This window comes from Struthio camelus, chromosome 4 (genome assembly GCF_040807025.1).
Source record: "Struthio camelus isolate bStrCam1 chromosome 4, bStrCam1.hap1, whole genome shotgun sequence".
Lineage (NCBI taxonomy): Eukaryota > Metazoa > Chordata > Aves > Struthioniformes > Struthionidae > Struthio > Struthio camelus.
Genome location: NC_090945.1, coordinates 46,227,328 through 46,251,412, shown reverse-complemented (window position 1 = coordinate 46,251,412; position 24,085 = coordinate 46,227,328). Strand labels below are relative to the sequence as shown.

The window sequence follows — 24,085 nt, the reverse complement described above, 5'->3', positions numbered from 1 at the left end:
TGCAAGCGCTCTGACTTGGAAACAGCAGTTAATCAACATGGCACCCAGCGCTGTGCTCGCTGCCATCCTTTGCAGCAATGTTACCAAGCACAAAATGAACAACAACAACAAGCGTTATGTTTTGCAGCTGAGGAAATAAAGGTCAAGCAAATTTTAAAAATGTGTCTTTTTTTTTTAACCCTCTGTGTTCCTAACAAGTCAGCACCTGGAATACAAGTTTGAGGAGTGCTTTCATGAATAACTAGGTCATACTGAATCTTCCCGTCATGCATTGACACAATTCCAAACAGAATTTTCACAGAAAAGCCTACTGGATTTTAGGGAAGCTTACTGAATTACGCTGCAGTTTCACTGCAGATTCACTCCCTGCAGTATCTTTTTTTTTTTTCCCCCCCTATAATTGCCTCTTCTCCACCTCCTCCAAATATGCTTTTTCTCACACCATCCGCCTTCTGGCCCTCTGTAATAAGATAATGCAACTCCTATCATGGAAAAAGACGTTGGGTTAGGACAGTGCTCTACGTTCAGGCCTGGCTTCTGTTGCTCCTAGTGAGAAAGAGAGATTGACACTTTCCCCTCCAAGCTTCCTAGGCTAAATCTGGTTCAACCTCTTCCTGTCAGCAACTGTTGCCTGACTCCCCAGGCAACCACTTGCCCTGTGGTTTGGATCAACCACCTCGCACATCTGTACCTGCCCCAGTTAAGCGCCCAGGCACCTAATGAACCAGCATGTCCAGCATGGCACCTCTGTGCCTGCATGAGGTTTTCTGTTCCCACCATATCATTCTAAAAATTCAGGCACATCCTTCCTACACTTTTTTTCTTTCTCTCAATCACTGATCTTACTTTTTTAATCAGTCCTTGAACTCTGTCATATCATCTTGAACTCATAAAGCAGCATTGCTTTGTTATTGCTAGTCACTCCTTTGAGCATGCGTGGTGACTTCATGAGTAAGCACCAACCTCTGTGTTGTGTTTCTGGGGTATGCAAAGTGCAGTCAAGGACTAGAGTGAGCAGAGCAGAGAGGTTGATACCAAGTTCATGATGAAGCAGCTGATGATCAGAGGACTTCAGGCAGGCTATTTTATCAATATCAAGACTATTTTTTAAAAAAGATCCTATTTCCCTCTTTCTCTAAACCCACACTGCACTCACGGCATTCCACCTGCTTTGTAGCAAATCTTGAGTTGTGGGGATGACTGTGGATATCCCTCATACAATAGTGCAAAGACTTTGGCTTGAGAAGATGCTTTTTCTTAATAGGATCTTGACTGGCAAGTGATCTTTTCCTTTCGGTGTGTAAGCATTTCTGTGGAGCAAAGTTTCATTCCAAAATCAAGAAAATCCTCCTCCAAATAAAATTAGGCCAGAGAACACCAAACATGACCTACACTGTTTCTTTAGCATGGTTTCATGTTTGCCACGAGTGAATTGGAATATACAGCCAAAATATTTGACATATACATTTGTCAAAGTTGTTCTTTAATGTATCTGCAAGGTTATCTTTGCACTCAAAACTTTAGGGTCAAGCAAACAGCAGCAATAATTAAAGACATATGTCACAGCTTGTCTATTCTAAGGAACCTGGGCCTACTGTTATCATGTTAAGCAGAGGGATCAGTACAGGGAACAGTAGCTCAGCGATCCAGGAAGTGGCGCTTAAAACTCACCACTGAGTGAAGAGGCCCAAAAATGATATGTGAACACTCCTCACTCCAGCTCACAGAGCAGGGCAGTCGGTTCAAGATGAACCAGACACTACCTCATTTCAGTGGGTACATGACAGCTCTCACTCTGGCATATGTTTCCTCGTAATTGCATCACTATATTTGAATTAACCACAAGAATCACACGTCCAACACTGGGAAGGTCATGTCATCAGCATGATCTCCACTTATAGCAGCTAGATCATTTACTTACTTACATTTATACAGCTGCTTTCACACAAACAGATCCTAAAGTTAAAAACAAAATGATATATGAAGAACATAGAAGGAACACTGTATCTGTCCCTAAATTTAAAGGTCAGCCTAAAACAGTCCTCTAAATATGAACTTGCCACAAGGATTGGACATTTCAAATCAGCTTCCTTTTGCACCTTCTTAATAAAAACCAGTCATGCTTTTACAAAATATTTAAGAATTAATTGAGTCAAAGAAGAAACAAGTGAAAATGGCTAAGTAGCTGGCTGCTGGTTAGAAATGTTCTTGATGCATGACACTCCAAACAATACATAATTATTTGCCAAAAAAAAAAAACATTTATGAGAGATATGGCATCAACATAGGGCACCCATCCTACGACATTCCCACAGGCTATAGATGTGGACGCTCTAAGGAAAAGTAAGACAGTAAGACATAGTTTCAAACTCACTCAAGCCGAAGAGCAAACTGAACTTGGGTCTCACACAAGTTGATCATCTGGCTTTTTCATAGACTTGGTGAATAACAGAGAGATGGCAAGTCCAACATCTTCCCAAGCTTTTTGAATAAAGCCTGTAAATTAACCTGTTTGGTTCATCTGACAGAAGTTTTAAGATGACTGAAACTATATCTCTTGAAGCAGAAACCGTTGAACCAGAAACCTTTCCTGAACCTTTTATAGCGGAATTAGTGATTCCGATATAATAAAATGCCCTTTCTGTTACCCTCTCTCTCTGCTACCATTTTTTCCCCTATTTGTTCATCATTCCAAAGAAAACAGCAGCCTTCTTTATAAAACTTACAGATGTTGAAGTTCTTCCAAAAGAAAGTTGTTATTCCTATTGGGCAAATGATAGAATATCTTTTTAAAAATTTTTTTTTCCTTTAATACTAATAAAAAAAGTCAGGGACTCCAAGGTCAATATATACTAATGAGATGAATCAGGATCTATGACTGAAATGAGAGTCAGGGTGACCCAGCTGCCTCCGAAAAAATCTATCGCTTGAGCAAAGCAGGCTGGGGCAATCTAGTATCTCAACTTCCAGTGCTGTTACCATGGTTTCTCTACAAAAGAGAACTGGACTGCATTCCCATTACACTCTTTGTGATGACAAATAAAGGAACACAGGAACTAGGATAATAACATCTTAGGTGACCTGTCAGAAACAGCTGTGACAGTTACAAGTGATAGAAACTACTTAAATTTATAGAATGTAAATCGATATATTCGAAACTTGCTGTCTGTCTATTGGGTTTCCCCTGCCTTTATTTTGTGGTGGTATAGAAATGATTCAAAGAAACATGAGTTGCACAGTTAATACAAATCACGTTGCTATTCTTGATAACTCTCATAAAGACAGCCTGGCAGTCCAGTGCAGGATCATGTTGTACATTTCATTCAACAGTATGGCCTCAACTCTGTTGATTAATCAGTGTTGAAACTCGGATGCAGCCAGATGTATAATATTATTCATGTCTGACATATTAAATTTATTTACTGAGGTTTACACTGCAGGAACTTAGAAGTAGGTTGAAAAGATCCTGAAGCTAAATGTGATTTCTAATTTCATATCCAGTTTTATCAAAACATGTTTGACTCAATGCATCTATTTCCTGAAATTCTATCAACTAATTGAAAGTTTTTGCATGTAGAGACCATCAGATAAAGTTCTTAATTCTTTGGGTATACTAGAACATAATAATAAACTGAATTTTCAAAGTTAGGCATATTAGTCCTTATCAAACTAATATACATACCTGTTATATATGTGGAAAGCAACAAGACTGTCACCTCAGCATGTAAAAGCCAAATAACTGATTTGGATACACACACCCACACACAGAATATATAGACCGTGTATACCATGGCTGGTTGTACATAACCTGAGCACTTAAAAAACACATATTTTGTCATTGCAATTATCCAAATGCCATTAAAAAATCATCTCATTTTGAAAATCTGGCCTGTAGAATATAGCTCATAGCAACTGAGCAGATCTAGTGATTCACCACTATTGGAAGAAGGACTCCTTTCAATAACTTTCCCCTTTCATTCCCACCTATTTCCCCGAACCAGCTCTAGGAGATCCTCTTCCCAGAGATGATTAAATGTGTTGACCTGAGTAAAAAATTACTTTTTTTCCCCCCGTATTAGTTTTTTTGTTGGTTTACTGAGTTGAATCTGCTCCATAAATGTAGCGTAAAATATAATAATAAATAAATGCAAAGGCTAATACAAGGTAAGTTGAGGAAGAGGACAAGGCTTGAAGCAAGGAACGAGGTAAAACTCCATTCTCTTGATGGCAGCAAGCTACCAGATTGTCAGAGAAAATTGACTCAGAGTGATTTTTCTATGGCCTCTGGAGCATATGTAAATGCTCTCAGAAACTAGCAGAAATTCATTTAAGAAGCAAAATAGTGTTGTACTGAATTAGTTTTATTTAAACGTGAATAAAAGCCTCATGATCACAAAACGTATTAGAAGTGAAAATCCAGAGAGGTAAAGCAGAATCTTGTAGCACACAAGTAAGGAATTATTGCATAAAGTGACTTACCTTAAAGGAGATTTCATACTGCTCTCCTCCCCATATTTCTAATCCTGGATCATAGCCTCCCAGCTCCCAAAACCATTTTCGGTTAACAGCAAATAGTCCTCCAGCCATAACAGGAGACCTGAAGAAGGCATAAAGCAAACTATGAATGACAGGCACCCTCATGCCACGCTTGAAAAAGTGAAAAGATTGACAATGCTCATGGACTAACAGCAATGAAGATGCTACCAAGAGCATGTGCATGCATGTGTCTGCATGTGTGTGTGTGTGAACGTAGCTGTCTGGCTCCCACAATCCCAAAACTATGGAAGGAGCAGACAAAGTGTTGCAAACAAGCAATATCTACCCTTATTCACCCCAGATGGACTCTGACTGAAGAAGAATTGGCTGTGGGAGGCAAAAGAAAAGGACTCTGGAAACATGCAGAAGTACTGAATGCAATTCCTGTATTCTACATAAAGTAACCCACTTTTGAAAATGAATTTTGAAAGTGAGCAAAACTTGTCAATTCATTTCAGTCCCATAGGTGCTGGTTAGAGGAGGGCAGAAAGGTGACAGTGGATGGCTACAGAGAAGTGACAGTTGTTGAGAGTTAAACATCTGCTCTTCTACAGTGGCATTACTCTTAAACTTTGTCTCATACTGATAATTTACCTCACAGGCAAATAGTTCACTATGCTCCTTGGTAAAAAAATCACATAAAAACATATGGAATTTACTTGAATTGCTTTAACTCACCTCTTTTCATAGACAATATAGCAAACAAATTTAATATTTAAAATTAATATTGGAGAACGTTCCCAAAAAGTGCATTTTAAATGTATAAAGAGTAATTTTTGTAGTAGAAAGTACGAGTTATGTTCACTACCAGGAAGATCATGTCTCTAATGCTGTAAGTACATTGGCAGCTCTCAAGATTTAAATGCTGCTCACTGATTCCTTGAAGTTGCAGTGGAAGAGAGATATGATGGGACTAACATTGAACAGGAGGGAGGATTTAGGCTGAAGAAAGTCCAGTCCACTCAATTCAGCTCAACATTTGCCCTGTGAGTTTTGGAGCAAGGGGCTAAGAGACATTTCTGTTGATGGCTGATCAGCAATAGGAAAGATAAGCAATTTTCACTAGATAAAAGAGATCTGGTTGTCTTTCTGTCAGTACTTCCTTGCGGGAGAATAAACATGAAACGAGGTCCTATGTGACGTGCTTTGTAACATCGCAACCCCTGAGGGAAAATTATCTGACCTAGGGGCATTTTTTATTTGAATTACTATTGATGATTTGTTTGCGGCTATGGAAGCAGATGCTACCATTCGTGAAGAACTCGCTGGCAAATAAAAACTTCATCCTTTGCCACTGATTGAGGATTTGGTAGTGAACTGAGGACTGATATCGCAGGAATCCACACGTAAGTTAGAAGTTTATTAAGCAGGATATCAAGTTAATGGAACAATATCCTGCCCTATTTTCGCTGTGTTGCCAGTTTTGATAAAGTTATCTTTCCGTCATGACAGGGGAGAAAATAACATAGCAAGCCAATGGTGGCCTCTGCCACCATTTGAATGTTACACAGGAATGTTAGAAAATGATTCTCTCATCCATATTCATGATAATGAAAAATATTATAGATATTTTTCCTTTCACCTCTATTAGACAAGTTTGCTTTGTACGTATTTAATTTTTTAAGTTTATATTACATCTTATATTAAACTATCCATTTTCTCAACTAGGAAGCTCTAACAGACTAATTAATGTCCTCTCAGGACAAGAGGCAATGGGCAGAAACTGAAACATAGGAAGTTCCATCTGAACATGAGGAAAAACTTTACCAAGAGGGTAACTGAGCACTGGAACAGGTTGCCCAGAGAAGTTGTGGAATCTCCTTCCCTGGAGATATTCAAAACCCGCCTGGACGCAATCCTGGGAAATATGCTCTAGAGGACCCTGCTTGAGCAGGGAGGTTGGACTAGATGATCTCCAGAGGTTCCTTCCAACTTCAACCATTCTGTGATTCTGTGATTCTATTTTCTTTTAGAGCTTACATTTTTAAAAGCACGTAGTGGCTTTGTGAAACAAAGCTGCAGTACTCTTAACTGGCAAGGCTATGCTGTATAACATACACTGAATGCTAATATATTTTTACTTTTATTGACATTTCATACCTTAGATATTGACTGTTCTCTCCACATATGAATAAATTAAATGGAGTTTTTATTAGAAAGCTTCCCCTTAGGATTCTGACTACTACAATATATTTTCAGTTCCTACCAAAGTAAATCTAATTACAGCATGTCCCTTGTGACTTCAGGTTCTAAATAATCAAAACACAATTTCCATTTATAAAGACAGACTTGCATGAAGAATGCTTATAACTAAATTTTTGAATGGAGAAATGAAGAAATGAAGCCCCAGAAATCACTGGAGAAACGCAGGTTTTTGCTAATTCTATTCGGTTCATGTATTTCATACGCATTCCTCTTGCCACAGTGAACAGACTATGAAAAAGGCAGTCCCCTCAGCAGGTGAGTCAGAGGCAAGATGAAAAAAAACAGAGACTTCACATTGAGAAATAATTGGCAGATACTTACAAATGATAATTAATCTATAGATTTCTCCAGTTATAACACTGAGTAATGACACTCCTTGTTATTTAGATGCTAGTTCACGAGAGTTCAGAATATGTATTACAATTAGCAAAACTACTAAACAATTGACTGGAACAGCAGCAGATACAAATTTTTCACATCTACTTTTTTAAAAAATTGATTTTTCATGTAATCTTGCTCTGTTCATTCCTACTCCACAACACATTCTCTCTCACACTTGGTGCTCTGCAGGAAGAGAGATGGAGGGCACAAAAAAGAATGGCTTTCTGGTTTTTATTGGAGTGGGAAGAGCAATATGTTGCATGAACCTGACCATTTGGCACAGAATATGTATTCCATTCCATTCCACAAGCAGTTACTACAGAACAGGCCTGAGATTGTCTCCAAAACATGAAGGCAAGAGTCTAACTCCACAATCATTACTGATATGAAAAGTTCTTTTGTAGTCAATAGGATCACTCACACAGGTAAGAACTGCACTGAGCCCAAAGGAGGAGAATTAATCTCTTGTTTCATGGCTTCCATATAGAAATGTCAAGTACAAAGCTATGTCTGTAGGAGTCATTGTTCATGAAATATCCTACTCAAACACTTAAATAATCAGACTTGAGTTACTGTAGCATAATATTAGGTGAGTAACTACGGTAGAAAGCTGTAAAAGACTTCTAGACATAGACTTCAAAGGAAAAAGTCTCCCAAAACACCAGCCTGGAAAGGCTAAGGTTACTAAACTTAAAAGTACGTATAAAAAACTTCCACTTGAGAAGTACTATACAGACTCACTGAGTACACTTGGAATAATAAGTTAAAGTCAGCTGATACAAAAATAGCGCAAGAGGTCACAGATTCCTGTGCTGAGATGGAAAAGGAATTTGATTTAGTTAGGGAGCTAAAAAACAAAATTATTTTTTTGTGAAAAAAGATAGACTGAGGAAATGGCAGGCAAATGCTTAATGTGAAAAGATAGCTTACAAAGAAATTTATATGGAGTACTAAAAGAACTGTGGCAATAGCTTAAATGCAGCCAGTGAAGAATTTTAGAACTGCTCCCAGTGTACAGGCTGAGGAAGAGAAGAGATCACTTACACATTTTCAAGGTAAGAGAAAGAATGACAGCATATTAAAAAGAATATGAAGTTACTTGCATTAGAAACAAATGTAACATGTTGGTGAACTGCTTAACAGGGTTTGTAATCATTACAGTGCAAGAGTAAGATATATGTATTTATATGCAGTAGACCTAAATTACTTATGAACACGTGAAAAGGAAAGAGGAGCATTGACAACTTATAGAAAGACACTTTAGGAAGTGAAAAGGGGAAAACAACTGTGTCAGACGAAGGACGCAGTAAGTACACTGCAGTTACTGAGTTGTTGCCCAACATGACACATTTATTTATGGTCACTAGATGAACGTAGGTTTGCACTGTGCAGATACTACACCGTGCATTGATCATCATTGAATAGAGACGATATTGTGTACTAGGACACTCTGGGAAAGGACTGATGAAAACTGCCTGAACAGAACTCTTGAAATTTCCCCACTGTAATTGCAAATCTGAAATGAGCTTCCAGTCAATGACATATTTCACTACACATTGCTTTGAATAAGCCAGACCTATTAAAGACTTTATGCTGAACTACTGAACAAAAGCGCCAGAAAGATCCCTCCATCTTATGCAGAATATGTTAAAGACACATTGCACAACCAACGGGGATACAGTACAAAAACTGGGGTAAATATTAGCCTGCATCAGGAGTCAGTATTGGGTCCTGTTGACCTAGTGGAGTCATGGATGTGACAGAAGGGAAGGAGGGGGGCCACTTTGCTGCTGGCAGTGATGTGCACAGAAACAACTGGCGACCTACTGAGCTCAGCTTTGAAGTGGGCTATATTCTTGTGCTCCTTTCAGAGTTGAATAGCAACGTCCTGCTAAGCAAGGAAAGTGCCCCTTCTACCCTAGCGACACCATAGGAAGGCAGCTTAGAAGAGCAAAAAATCAAGTTCCTTGTTTCAGCGTAACTGCTGCTGGTGCCTTCTGCAGTGATTCCAGATACTGCTCTAAAGCTGCTTAATGTAAATGGCAGGAGCTGATGCTAATCCTATATAATAAAAGGTTCTAACAAAATTGAAAATTAAAATCTATGTATGTGTAATGTAAGAGATAAAGACTTGGTTACTCACATGCAATGAAGTGGGTGTGGAAATGAAAGAAATGAAGATGAAGAATTGATGAAATAGCTAGAAAGTGATTGAGATTAAAATAACTGACAAAAATATGAATTTATCATAGGTTGCTTCAACTGAAGATAAAGTGATGGACAGTAGGCTAAATTAGCATTGTCATTTTGCAAAGATCTGTGAATCATATTGGTCATGTGGGTCTTGCAAAGACAGCTGGAGAAAGATCATCAAGCAGAAGAGTAATGCATTGCAAAGGGAAAAAAGATGCTGATGTAGTCAAAATCTGAGTGAATGTGGATCAGACTGTGACATCCCTTAATGAATTTTTGAAGAAGTAAATTAAACAGAAACCTCTTATATACTGAATTTTTTAACCAGAGAAATTTAAAAATTCTATTTTTAAATGTGATTTTTTACATTAGATATTTCTGTAATACATCATTTACTCTTATCATTTTAATCTCTGTTATCATAACAAGAGTAATTGCCCTGTTTATGAAATTATCAAAATTTAAAAAGTTAAACTTTTATCTGTGACATTAAATTATGAGATTTAATCTTTTCTCCCTATAACAAAAATATAGACCTTTGAAGAACTTTTCCCCTTATCTCATGAATTTTAGGCTCTGATTGTAACAAATAATCAAATATGTTTTGAAAACAACTGTATCCATGATGTCCATATAGTATCTCCCTAGAACGTCTAGAAACAGTATCCTAAAACCTGTACAAATCAATGGGCTGTCACGTGGCAGATCAACTGTGCAAGATAAGGGTCTATCCTAAAGTTGATTTGCCAGGAGATCCCTCCCCTTGCACATCATCTTGCCAGTTCATTCAATGTACATTCAAAGTGGTCGTCACAGTTCATTGTAAATTACCAACTCATTTTTCTCCTCTTATGTGTGTAACCCTGAAGTCCTGCTCATTTATGATAAGATACCAAACAACTTGCACAAAGCAAACTGAAGCTATTCCCAGGCAAATTCCAATCTGTATAGCTGTATTCTACTGCACAGACTCCTTCTGAATTTTCTAGTTGGTTTCAGTAATCTGCATTCGCTAATTAAACTGTTAAGTAATCTTACCATCACTATTAAGCAGCTGGGATATTTTCATGCTAATTTTCCCTCCCCTATACCTTTCTGATGAGTTGTTTGAAATATCCATTATATTTTAATATAGGTGCATGCTGTCTCTATCTTGCCTACAAAATATACATGCATACATGTATGCATTGTTTATACATTTCTACTCACTGGCATCTCAAATAGTGTTTTATAGATGATAACTTATTTGTGAAATATTTGTCCTTTAAGAGGCATAGCACTAAAATTTCACCTCACATTTATTTCTGTGTGAAACACTCTCTTGAGTTCTTTCAAAAGAATCTCTGAAATGTTCAGTCTAAAAGAGCACTTCTCCACAGGCTAGCACAAAATGACTAACTTTGCAATGATAAATATCTTGCTTTTTTAGCAGTTCTATTAAAATTCAGTCTTCCTTTTCACTGTGGATGATGAAATTTTCCATAGTAGAGTTACAATGAAAATTAGCAGAGTTCATTATGTCTTTGCTTAAAATAGCATCCTACTTGGGCAACTCAAACTTGTAGAAGACGCCAATGTGACAGCCCTGAAGAACAGAATCCACTAGTGCTAGTAGTTGTGACAGACCACAGTTGCATAAGCTTTCCCTGACTCTCTGCCACTTTTTACCCTAGACAGCACATTATACAGGATGGAGATCACGGCTAAATTACTTTGACTCATACTTTCATAGCCTGCATCCCCCTCATAATCAACAGTCTCTCTACTAAGATTGCAACAAGGTCTCACTGATGCCAGGTGTGGCAAAAGTTTTCCCATGACCAACAGAACTGAAAAAAATTTGATAAAAATTTGTGTTCTCATGTAGTGACTTTTACTGGAGATTATGAAAGCACCACAGAATCATCAGTTAGCTTAATTTCATGAAACCTTTACAAGGTGGCATTACATTCATCTCACTTTCTTTAAGCTTATAAATATAAATGTTGTTCTGGCATTTAAGCAAATGTTTTTAGAAGTATGAAAAAGAAAAAACAGGCATCAACCTTATTTTTACATAACCCATCACTTCAAATTCTATTCAAATAGATCATTGTGCTGCAATGTGCAGCAGCCAAGTTGCATTACTTAGAGATAACACACAAGACCCTATATAATCACATTTTACATTTTATTCTAACATTCTGGGGGGAAATAAAACTCCATTCTTCAATGCACAACCAGAGTCAACCATAAAGAAAGATCTAAAAGGGCTTGAGGTTCAATTTGTAAAAATTTTCACTGTGATTTCATTACATGGTTTCTCTGCCTATTTTTCTTAGCATATTGCCTACTGCCACTCATTTGGAGGCTTAAACTTCATTGAAGAATCACACTGTCAAAGAGTGATGAGCCTTTAAATGAGTAATGATGCTGCCATTCAGCCTTCCCTCCCATATTCAGAAAATTAATGAAACTGTGAGGGGTGGGTCAGCTGGGAAGAGCTGGAAGACTCAAAAGAGAAGGCTTCCCTTTCCATGACCTTTCATAATCCAAGGGAAATCTATCTGAATTATTGTTAGAGGAGATCTATAAGACTCAAACTAAGGAAGTAGACTGATTGAAATGATCATCCTGAACCAAAAAGAAATTGCAAGCTACTGGAAGTGTCCTACAGGCACAGATGTTCAAAAGGATAAAGTTGAGGTGCAAAAGAAAAGCTAGAATATCATGCTGCAAGTCTTACTAAAGAGATGAGTCCAATACATAAGCAGTCTTAGAAGATTCAGTGCTGTAATGGCAAAAACGGGAAACTAAGAGCGCTACATCTACTGAGCCATGTTCATGTCACAAGAGGCAGGGATCTTAGAGATGTACAGTTTGACTGAAAAAGAAAATCTTCAGCCTATTAGCAAGAAGTGAGTAAAAACCACAAGAAAAAAAAAATTCCTCTAAGTAAAATTTGACATGACTTTGCCAATTTACAGTACCTTTTTATAGCAATGGTTATCATTTGTATTCAGGGTTGTCCCTTGTGAAAATACCATCTTTGAAAATTTAGTGTAAGAATAAAAAGCCATCTGAGGCAAAATATTACCAGCTGTCCCTAAAACAGGAACTTACATTAGCCCTCTCAGTTTTTGGAAAGATTCAGTATGAAGCATGTCTGAAACTACACAGAAAAGAAAATGCATTTCCTTTAAAGAAAAGATACAACCTTTCTCAACTTGTTAGGATAAAAAATTAGGTTAGATTCTGCATTTTAAATTAACGTAAGGTCAAAATTCAAACAGATAAGCAGTGTTTTGCATAGACAAATAATTTCGGAAGTCTTAGAAGTAACCGTTGTTTCTGGTTCTTGCGAAAATCCCATTATTTTGATTATGAAGAAGGACTGGACTATTTGGCTGGAGGCACAACGCACCTCCGGCTATCTTCTCTTTTCCCCAGTATATTATGAAACATGAGGCTGGAATTTTAAGGCTACGTCAATATTCTACACTCAGTGCACATCTTATTTTTAAACAGGAAAAATCTGTTCAAGATAACAAGAAAATCTACGTCTATCACAAGCAAGACTTTGCTAAATTGACATCTCATTTAAGATTAAACTTCTATTTTCAAATAAAAACGTGACCAGCAGTATACCTATAGGCTATCTCTCCTGATTGCACAATAACTCTGTCACTGTCTCCCAAGCGTTAGGGAGTAACAATAATTCACTAAATTCCATCGCTGCTCTCAAGGATGTTCTCTCAGGATATACCAGGGCAGTAGTTCAACAGAGCTACTATGCAATTACAATGCTATCTTCCCCCCTTTAGATGTAGATGTATACAGTAGAGAACCAACTGCCTCTTCCAGGACTTACTTTTAATTTAGCTATTTACATATGCCCAGTATAGCATCATAAGCTAAGTTTAGACTTAATGAAAAAATTTTCAACATTATTAAAGATATTATATGATGCAGCTTAAGACAGAGCTATTGCTCCAACCACAGATTTTTTTAATTTCCAAAACATTCCTCAAATTCAGATCTTTTCTTCCCAATAGAGATTCCTAAATAAACTATAAGAACATCAATTTGGTTAGCACTCAGCTGTTAAATGGTCATATACTCACAAGTTATTCTGACTACTATAACTCTAAAACATCACGAACTTATTCCAAATAAAAATAGACTTAAAGGCACCACAGCCCAAAAAACTAGCTTTGTGCTGTGTGTATAAATGACTTCACACCTGGAGATTACAAACTGCTCCAGAAACAGCGTTCTGTTTGTTTCCTTGTTTCTTTGTTTTCACTGCTCACATCTTCCAGTGAACTTCACAAGCAGACCAAAACAGCGGGAACATTTAGTGCTCTGGCAGCACGGCTCACCACAGCGTCCTCTCCACAGGCAGGACCAGCAGGTCTGTGCCTGTCAGGCCTACGTTGTCTCCTGTGCCATATGCACTCTATAGGGGCTCATAAAACAGCCGCTTTTTATGGTTGCCAGTGAGAAAATGAGGTTATCCTATTAACTATACTACATATCCCTACATAGCACCGTATGCATATTTGTGACAACTGGAAAACTTTGAAAAAGACACAAAAGGCAGCTGAATTACCATCACCATCATAAATTCCAAACAAAACAGAAGCTTCCCTTTCTGGCTGTCCTGTGGTATTTCAGGCCAAATCTTTATTTGCGTGACACTAAATAATTTAGGTTGGCAAATGTGAAAAGCTAATACTAAAGCACTGCAAGTAAACAGTAACAGGAGTTTTGATGGGTCTTACTCCTTGTTCGCCCCACTATGCCCATGTCAAATCAGTCTGAATGATTAGCGAAGGCCATTTCCAGAACATTTCTGTTGCAAAGATTTAAATAAGTGGAGGCACAGTTACAATAACCTGCTCCTGCTTCTTCAGCACAATTTTTTTACAATGCTGCTACCTAGCAATGGGATCAGCCTTTTCTTCAGGCTCCCGTGAACACACACACAGTGATTCTGATTCAAGCAGACAGAGCCCTCACACTTTGCTAAGTGGCTGAGACACGCAGAGACACGCAGTTAATGATATGGCCTGTGATCTGCCTTGGAGCAGAGGATGTGGATGAATATCATCTCTTTGATCAGTCCTTGAGTAGGACTGCCAGCAACAGCCCCCACTCTACCCTTATATACGCACAGTGCTCCAAACCCGAGCAGCAAGGAAATACGGACAAAAGGTACTTTTAATATTTCATTTATTTCTGTCTCTGGGGATTAATGCAGAAGCCTGAAACGATTACATACTGATAAGCAGGAAGACTGGATCCTGTGTAGCTTCATGACATTGCTACAAAAAGCAGGTCACCATTTGCCACTGGTCAATAATTTAAAGAACATTATCATCAGGTTATGCGAAGGCAACAAAAAATGATGGCTGAAGAGGCAGAATATGTAGCTAAAGGTATTTTGGGATCCCGGAAATGTGCTCCTAGAACCATTCTTGCTATTTATTAAAGCTCTATAATTTACTAGGTTACACTGTTATGGAGGGTAATGGGGAGGCAGACACTTAACTATAATGAAATTAGATTTCTCCTTGCCTGCACTAGAAGCACAACAACGTTTTCTTGTAAAAGCAGTGAAAGCAGTTTTTCAAAAATGGAACTGACAGAAAAACACTGGAATCCACTTCACAGTAAAGGATGAAGTAGCTGAAAGCTGATGAGGTTGAGCGCTTCATTGTCCCCCAACAGTGTCTGCTTTTAATCTGATGTTGTAAAGATGGGCAGGCAGGGCTGTGGAAACCAAGGGAAATGAACCTTCCTCTTTTATCATCATTGTAAATCACATGAAAAAAAAATCTCCATTTGATAATAAAAACAAAATGAAACCCTGGTCTAGGGATAGCTCTCCACATTTGCATAAGCTCATTCACTCTGTACTAAAAGTGCAGGGAAACGTGCCTTAGCAATAACGAGCTAGAGAGAGAGAATCTACACTGTGATCTATGGTAGATTAATATCTTTGAGATTTTCAACAGCAAGGCTGTCAGGAATTGTAGAAGATATCCAACAGCTTATTTTATTTCTTCATAAAGAGTGATATCTAACGTTCTGCTCTCAGAATTTGGATGTGAACGTTCTCAAAAATAATGTTAGAGTGTGGACAGTTTTCATTACCTATTAGTAAAATGTTCTGAGGCAAGAGCTGCTCATTGCTGTTATAAATGCTCACTTCTGTTGGAAACTTTTTCAGCCAGGTGAATATTTTGATATGCAGCTGAAAGGAAAATGGTCTATCCCAAATGAAATACCATATTTTTCTTTTAATCTAAATATAAATGTATACTTACGTAAGTGTCACAAGTAAACTAATTACACTATTTACTAACAAATGTTCACATCTAGAGGTGAACCACTTTTACTGAAAATATGGTTCTGCTTCCAAGCAATATGTCTTGTACTCTTGCAGCTGCGTCTTTAGATGGTTTAAGCGCATGCAGAATACAGGGCCAGTGGAATTATGCTGTTGTACGTGAACTCTGGACCTGACCTTGAAGACAAATAAGGATAATAACTTTGCCATAGAGGTCTCTTAATTTGTACAGGCTGTAGTGCAAACTACTCTGAATAAAGCATACTGCTCTCAGAACTGGAAAGGAGAATTCGTCTGTGCTGCACTGGAACTGCCCACACGTAGAAGGATACCTCCAGCAGGTTCACAGTATCCAGCTGCCCTCGTGCCAGCATGGTCCCAATGCCTGTCCTGTGGCAGCGCAAGGATCAGGACGGCTCACCCTAACCTACATGTATCTATAATGAAAACACTGCAAGGAAAACTTGAGAACTGAAAACAACAGCCTGTAAGCACTGCTACACCATTAACTCATATCCCAGTACTCCAGTCGACAGTAATACACTGCAAGTCCAACAGAAAGAAATACGTATTTAACACCACTTCCAGGAAATATTACTCTTCTGTATTTAGACTAAAGTATATAGGTAAATAATACAGTTATTTTAAGAAATGTCTGAAGAGCTGGAAAAATTGTGAGTGCTCATGCTGACTCAGTCTAGTCAAATCTACTAGTGAAAACCCTGTCATTTCAGAATTAAATTAGAAACTAGAAAGGCATATCTTCCTGCCATTTCAGGATTTCATGAGCTGGACAGTAATAAGGACACTTGCAGCTGATCTGTACAGGCTCTTTCATCAAGAGTTTACCAAAAAAACCTAAAAAACAGAAAACCCTACACCCTTTAAAAGCAAATCTTTAGCAAAACAATCAGAAGTACCTATTGTTAGAAATGGCGGTTAGCAGCACCAATGAAACTGTAGCTTCATCTGATCTCCTTTATCATGGTCACACTCATTACCACAAACAAATGGGGTCTCTGTTGTCTAGGTGGTTACTGACAGATAGTCTCAGTAAATCAAAGATATTCATGGGAAGCAGTTGGCAATCCTATTACTATCGGACAGACTATACAAAGAGTGCTCTGTGCTCCTGACCCAACAGGTTTCATGGCACTGCATGGAAGTCTTTCAAGCGTAAATTCAAAGAGATTGTTAATGGCTGCTTTAAGACCCTGAGTGCACCTTCTGGGCTGCTTCCATGTTCCCCCAGCTTCTGGGCCTCTAACATTGAGGCTGAACCTGAACCTTAGTAAGAGACCAAGACGCTACTGAAACTCACACTCAGTATTGATATATAGATGGGCTTCATACCTCAAATCATGTTTTCCCTAGGGAGACAAACTGCTCAAGCTGCCCAAAACCTATTGTCATGGAACATCAGTTTAGCCCTGCAGATACATATATCACCTCTGTTTGCACCTCTCAGTAATCTATCTCTAACCTTTGAAAACTAGACTTAGTTATTTAGTGATAATGGCCAGGGTCAATACAGCATCAGGATCAGGTTTATGTTAACTGAACAAAAGCTGTGTGTTGCTGAAGGACAGAAGTCCTCCGATGAGAAGATTGCTTGTGCCTACCCTGTTACTGCAACTTACTTTCTTCCTGAGCTCTCGACCCAAGTCCTCTAACCACCTGCTCCAAACTCATGCTAGCTTGTTCCCAAACTCCCTTCTGGGAAACTGCACTGGAACTGCCCACAATAAGCTCCTCTAAAAGGGGAGAGTTCCTCCCTAAAAAGCAATGCTTCTCTCTTCAGTCAGCAAGGATCTGAATATTAGGCTTGATTCCCCAAACTCAGGGCAGTTCTTTCAAAAAAAAGACAGATAGTACTTTCATTAGTAAAACATTAACTGAGTAACTAAACAGAAATGGGAAGTATGATCCCATAAAGAACAGGACTTTGCTAATTAATACCTTTCAAACAATTCATCTGCAGCTAGCAGAAGAAAAGAGAGCCCATAAAAACTATAGGAAAGAACAATTGGGTTGGTCTGACATTTATTGTCCCACTTTTGTGAAAATATTTTTCTGAAAACTTCAGTTATACAACAACACCTAACCAAACATAATATGCATGATAAATTGTTGGCTGTCATTATCGCTAATAAGAGAGAACAGCTACAGCTGCAAAGCAGTTGCCATAGCATTCAGCCATATTCCGCTGACAAGAAAATAAACCTGATGAAAGATTTAAAGGGAAAATGTTATACACAACCTTCCCAGATACACAGCTAAATAGAAACTGCAAAACACCAAGAGTTAAATACATTATAAAACATGGAATTGCAGGTCAGTCATTGAAATTATTAGCACTGACAAAATCTCTCTCGTAGCTTTCTTGTGAACTTATACATGGGATGCTATTCAATAAATAAGACAAAACCGAAACAGAACACTGCCAGCATTCACGTTCCACTGTAATTACAGAAGATGCTATTCCATTAAAAACTAATGTTAGGAGGAGGCAGGAAAGCAAACAAGCCAAAGGGAAAAAATTTGCTCTCAGGTATTGTTAAATGAACCTCATTCATAATTACGTTTGCTGTCTTAGTGATGAGGCTTAATCTCTCAATGTAGGTGGAAAAGCAAACAAGCCAAAACTCAGCTGTGTTTCGGGGTCAGGTGAACTGGATTCCTGACACTATCTTTCAGTCACTCGTGGATGCAACTATTCCTGGGAGCAAAACCTGTTCTAGCTGGAAGATACAATTTCTCAACAATGAGTAATAGCAAGAAAGAAAGACTGAGTACATTTTCTTAGAAAAGGAATGAGCTTCACAGAGGTCAGCATTCTGTCTCTGTTACTTCTCTTTCCAGAACAGAGACAGCAGCTTCAAGCAAATCTGACACCGCATGCTCTGTATTAGTGGCTTTCTTCCCTCATACATCACCTTGTCTGTGCTGATGCCCTTTAGATACCCTTCTATTAATCTGAGGGTGGTTCATAACTGCATTTCCCAAGGAGACAGCTCAACATAGTCCAACTCTCTGTGTAGAAGCAACATATGAAGTAACGTTACTCTCCCCATATCAAGGTGGAGAAATTCATCTTGAGACTTGATTTCACTTCCTATCAGATTTATCACATCAGAAAACAGTGAAGCACAGGATGCACCTTCTGCCTGGGTTCAGTTCTTGTGAGAAGACTGCTGTAGCACACAGAATCTCATTACCAATAGCACAGGTGCTATCTGAAGTAATGACTAAGAATAAAGTTAAGAAGCAGCAAAAAATGTCACTCTATTTTTGCTTCTGTAACTTGAGGAACACTGAAAGTATACAGTAAGTGCCAGCAAAAGACCCATATATGCAATCCTGGTAGCTTAGTGTACAAGATCAGTGTATTGTTTGCAGTGCAATAATAATAAAGATTGGTGCTAGGCAAAACTCCAAATAAATAATATTATCATCCACAAACTCCTGTTGCCATGAGCAATGGTGTCCACATGATGAACGCTACGTAACTGAGCCAATATTCCCACCATAGATCTTCAGAACTCTGTGGAATAATGAAGTTCACTGCACTGTCAAGATACGTTCACAGCATGTGCGTATGTATTTCATTACCAAGACAAAAGACAGTAGCCAAGTACTCAGCAACAAATATGTATCATATGTTTGACAAATAGTATAAGTAAAAAAAAAGCTTCTGTTTCACAGAAAGGAATATAGTCAAGAACATTTTCCTTTCTGCATGAAAGATTTTGAGTTTAGTTTTCTAATTAGAGTTTGATTGGTGAAGCATAACTAATTTGTTCTCTAGATGGAGATTAATGTAAGATCTTTTAAATGCATTTTCTAATAGAAAGTTATCATGCAATCTATTGCAGCAGCAACGAAACAGAAAAACAATACCTTTTCAGAAAGTACATGGCTCATCTGTTAGTGTAAATAATCCTTTGAAATAACGGTTCTTGGTGAAAAGGTATTTGTTTAGAAATTGAGACATGAATAGGGCTTTCCTCAATCACTAAACTGTCCTAGATGGGCCTGTCTCCTACAGCATCAGTGCAATTAGACATCTTGGACTGGTTCTGGCCAGACAAGTTCGTTGCTGCAAACGTTTTATTTTAAGAAGTATTATTTTTAGTACTAAGAATTAAAATACTGGCCTAGAATACCAAACAAATTTTTTTCAGGGCTACTCTGCAGGAAACCACATTCAAAAAATCCTCTGAAATATGATTTCACACATGCCATTACTGTTGGCTTTGAATATTTTGTTTGAATTTTTGCTACAATTACATTACAATTACATGTAATTCTTAAGCTTTAAAATAATGCTTAAGTTTTAAAACAATGCTTTTTAATAACATTTCCTGTTATTAAAAGCTTTGCAAACTGACTTCAACTGTAACACAAAAGGTCTAATTATGATGTTACCTTTTTCTTCATAGGAAACAAACAAATGAAGAACTTTAGTGAATTAAGAACGCTCCTCCCCATGTCTCGTTTACTAAATTAAGCTTCCTGATTGAGCTAGAGTTTAGCAAATCACTAGGTACTGCTCTTAGTAGTACTAAGTGGAAATACAGCTTTCTTAGCAAAACAAATAGTTGGGCACAAGAACATTTCTCAATGTTGAATAAATCAGTGTCTCTGGGTAATATTTAAAAATTCTACAGGCAAGGTTGTAATAGATATTAATGTATAAATAAACATATCAAATATTATTCAAGTAATTCCTATCCCTTAAACTAGCACAACCGAAATATTATATACCATACCTTAAAATATTAAGGGCTGATGCAATTAATGTTACAACCAGCAGCTTAGAACTGGATTGCCCTCTCCTTAACCACTTCTGCAATGCCTTTGTCTTAGGCTAAACACAGTATAACTATTTGAAAAACTGTCCTAGTCCATAAGTTTTAAAATAATGTATTAGCTATTTAATGGTTAGTTAATTAATGAAGACACTGAATAGAATTAGGCTGTTGGGTACTGCAGAGACGGGTTGCCTCAGGGACCTGCATCTCTGAGAGCATTTGAAATGATCTCACAGTTTAATATCAAACCATCAACAGCTACTCCTTGACGGTGATTTTCTTCCCAGACTGTTGCATAATCATCTGATGAAAATTAAAGATGTATCCACACTCTTTATCTGGTTTATCAGAAAGTAACACTGGCATTGCCAAAAGTCTTAATAAAGTGAAGGAAGATCACATCTACTGTTTCCCTCCTCTTCACTAAGTAGCTAAGAAAGCTCCTAATCCTGCTTAACTAATCTGATGACTTGCTGCTACTGAAGGGGGAGACTCACTCCCCGCCTGCCCCCCGTAGCTTGTAGGCGTGTGTCTCTCCTCCTCACGCAATAGCTCTGGCCCTCCTCAAGCTGTTTAATTCACCAACACGCTAGAAAACTAGTCAGCTTTTCCTGAGTTTGCTTTTTGCCATGCCAGTGAGTTTATCCGGCTCCTGGAGGGGGATGCTGTAAAGTGCAGAGGTAGCACTAAGTCAGCAGTGTGACGTGCTCTCGCCTCCCCAGCCTGGTGGCAGGGACTCGTCTCTCTGCGTTTCATGGCACCACACCCTTCTGTCAAAGAAGGAAATTAAACTTCTAAGACAGGATCAGCTCTTGATAAGGCCATATTTATACTTTTATTATCTTTTAGATACCTGCAAATGGATTATTTAGTATTTCTTCTATAATTCTGGATCCATGCTCAGAGAAAACCTCATTCACCTTTTCTTTTTGATTAGTTGGGTGTTATATGATATCCACCAAACGCCAGTCAGGTGTTCTATAATATCCGCCATCATCCCCTTTCCCCTTTTCCCCCTCATCCAGAGTCATTTAATAAACCTGCCTCTAAATTTCCTAGCAAGTATACATCATGCAAATCCTTCTCTTTCTTGCTCTCTGGACCATCTGCAGATCACCTGGCATATCACCACGACTGCCATACCTGCTAGAGCGCTCCTGGGAGCATTCTGAATTTTAGGTCGCTTCCAAGACCCAGAACAGTATGCCCACCCTTTCTAGTTAGTTCTTTGCTGCACCTAGGAATATCATTTGCACCTGCAGTAAGCAATGCTCCAGCTCTGCAGGGTTGTGCGTGCCTGGAATGGGAATCGGAGCATCGCTCAGGTTTCGGAAGGGACCTCCAGGTGTGAGCTGGGAGGTCCAGCCTCCCTCCCAAAGATCTGTTTCCTGGCTTGTCTTACTCTTGCCTCTCCTTGTTGTTATCATCAGAGTGTTGACCCCATCTTCAGGGAAGAAAAGTGCTCTCAGCACTGATGACATCCAATATTTCCCTCTGAGAATACCAGCTGCAGTGTCCCGGAGCCAACTCTGACATCACTCCTGCAGGTATCTCATATAGACAGATGGCTAATTTGGCTTGAAGCCTCTCCTCCAGGATGCTCTCCTCAGTAATCAAACTTACTTCTGATACCAGTTATAAGATACAACAATTCTAGTAAAACTAGGTTTCATTACTGTAAAACTATTAGTATAAAAAATTTCTGATACTTCTCATTTATTTTCCATAATATTGGCATTTGTATTCAGAAATATCAAACTCAAAACATTTTGTTTGTTGAAATTAGCTTTTTTTCTTTTAGACTTATAGAGTACCTGCAAGCATATTTTCTGAGTATCTCTGTAAACTGAAATTAATTAGTTAATATTATTTTGGAATTTATCTTCATGGAATGAGAAGTTCCAAATTCTGAGCAGTATTTGTACCTTGTGACTCAGTTGACCAGTCACAACAACACTGCTGGCTCTCCTTGCCTCAGGGTGAATATACAGCTGCTTACCTGCTTTCTAATAAGGCCCGTGCACAGAAAACTGAAATATAACTTCCATACATTTTGAGATAATAAAGCTGTGTACACATCAACTGAAAACAAATACAAAGGAGGAGTGGCATGGCTGACATTAAACATTGGTGGAATTTATTTTTGTATTATTTACTTAAATCTATATACAAGACAACTAGATGACGAAAAATGTTTTAGAAAATGCTCAGTATTTTCATGCCAAAGAGCTAACTAACAGGGTTAATTTAAATTAGTTAATTTAAAAAGAAACATAACAGCTGGAGAAAATGGGGAAAAGAAGCCTAAGATGTAGGAGTGAAATTTGGTCTCTCTCTATCGACGCTTCTGTTTCAATTTAACACTCGAGCACCACATAGTATTAAGCTTAGCCTGAGATAGCTTATAGAGAATTGGATGGTAGCATGACAAATTCAAATGCAGACAGCTGCAAAAAGTGTATGCACTACCAGGGACACAAGATAATCCAAGAATAAGGAGCACAGCCCTTTAAGTCCCATAAGGCAGAGGGAAAGCACTCTTTCTTCACTCCAGACTCTAGGTATCATAGTGGTTCAAAGCATCAAAATGACTTAAATCCAAAATGTCCAAGTCTTTTGTCTAGACAGGGAGGAGACATCTGTGATAATTAAGCTGAACTTTGCTTTGTTCCTAGCTTCACCACATGGTTCTCTGCTAAGTCACTTGTTCTGTGCTTCATCTGTTAAATTCAATATTAATATCTTCCTGCTTCAGAGGGATGCTTTGACAATACATTCACCAAAGCTGGTGATATAAAGAAAAGCTTTCAAGAAGGAATATATTCCTTAAAAGTGAAAGCTCAAACAAACAAAAAGTAATTATTTTTCATCAAGTGTTCATGGAATTAAAAAAAATTCTCATTTCTTTTCTTAAAACTTTGTTTAAATTCAGAGACAAAAAGTTACTGAAGTGTGTCTATGGTCCTTCAGAGACAGACTCAAATGTTCATTGTAACCATCTGACAAAAAGGAAAAAATAAAGTGGGTTTACTTGCACCAGTTCAAGGTACCAGCAGCAAAGCTTATTTCTTCCATACATGTCCCAGCTGTGGCAAAGATACAGTTTATATAGCCTACAAACCTGACAGTACATTTTGTCAAAGATTAGAAATGCACTATGATTGCCAAGAACAATGCTTTTTTCCCTAAACTAACCTACTGGAATTGAAAGGAAAGCAACTGGGAATACTCTGACTTACCATGAGACGAATACTAAAGCACCTAGATACTTAATAAATACTCAAATGCTTGCTAAGTTCCCAGTCCTGAATTGTCAGTCCTTTTTTTTATCCAAATATAGCTCCAGCAATAAAAGAACAGATCAAAGACTAGTTCGATATTCTCATTTTTTTTTCTTGTTGAGAACTGAATTAATTTAGTTTTCAAAAAAGGTAATGTATGCAAATAACAACCAATACATTTAGCACATGGAGAAAGGGATTGTATTTATGTTTCTCTTAAGTATGAGATGCAGAATAGATCACATTTCAGCATTAGTTTAGGTCTATTTGATTTTACATATCTTGGGAGGTTTCATTTTTGCACCATTTTAGACAATGGGAGTTTTGTTATTAATTTCATT

The 24,085-nt window shown here is 38.0% G+C and overlaps 1 protein-coding gene across 10 annotated transcripts in view; it reads right to left on the bottom strand.

Annotated features, from left to right (window-relative positions):
- The window catches only part of GALNTL6 (polypeptide N-acetylgalactosaminyltransferase like 6), a 506,336-nt gene that overhangs the window by 50,239 nt on the left and 432,012 nt on the right, over window positions 1–24,085 (bottom strand). For all 10 annotated transcript variants that reach the window (XM_068942492.1, XM_068942494.1, XM_068942498.1 and 7 more), the window contains one exon: window positions 4,480–4,597. In XM_068942492.1, coding sequence (XP_068798593.1) covers window positions 4,480–4,597 — 118 coding nt within the window. The remainder of the gene's footprint in view (window positions 1–4,479; window positions 4,598–24,085) is intronic.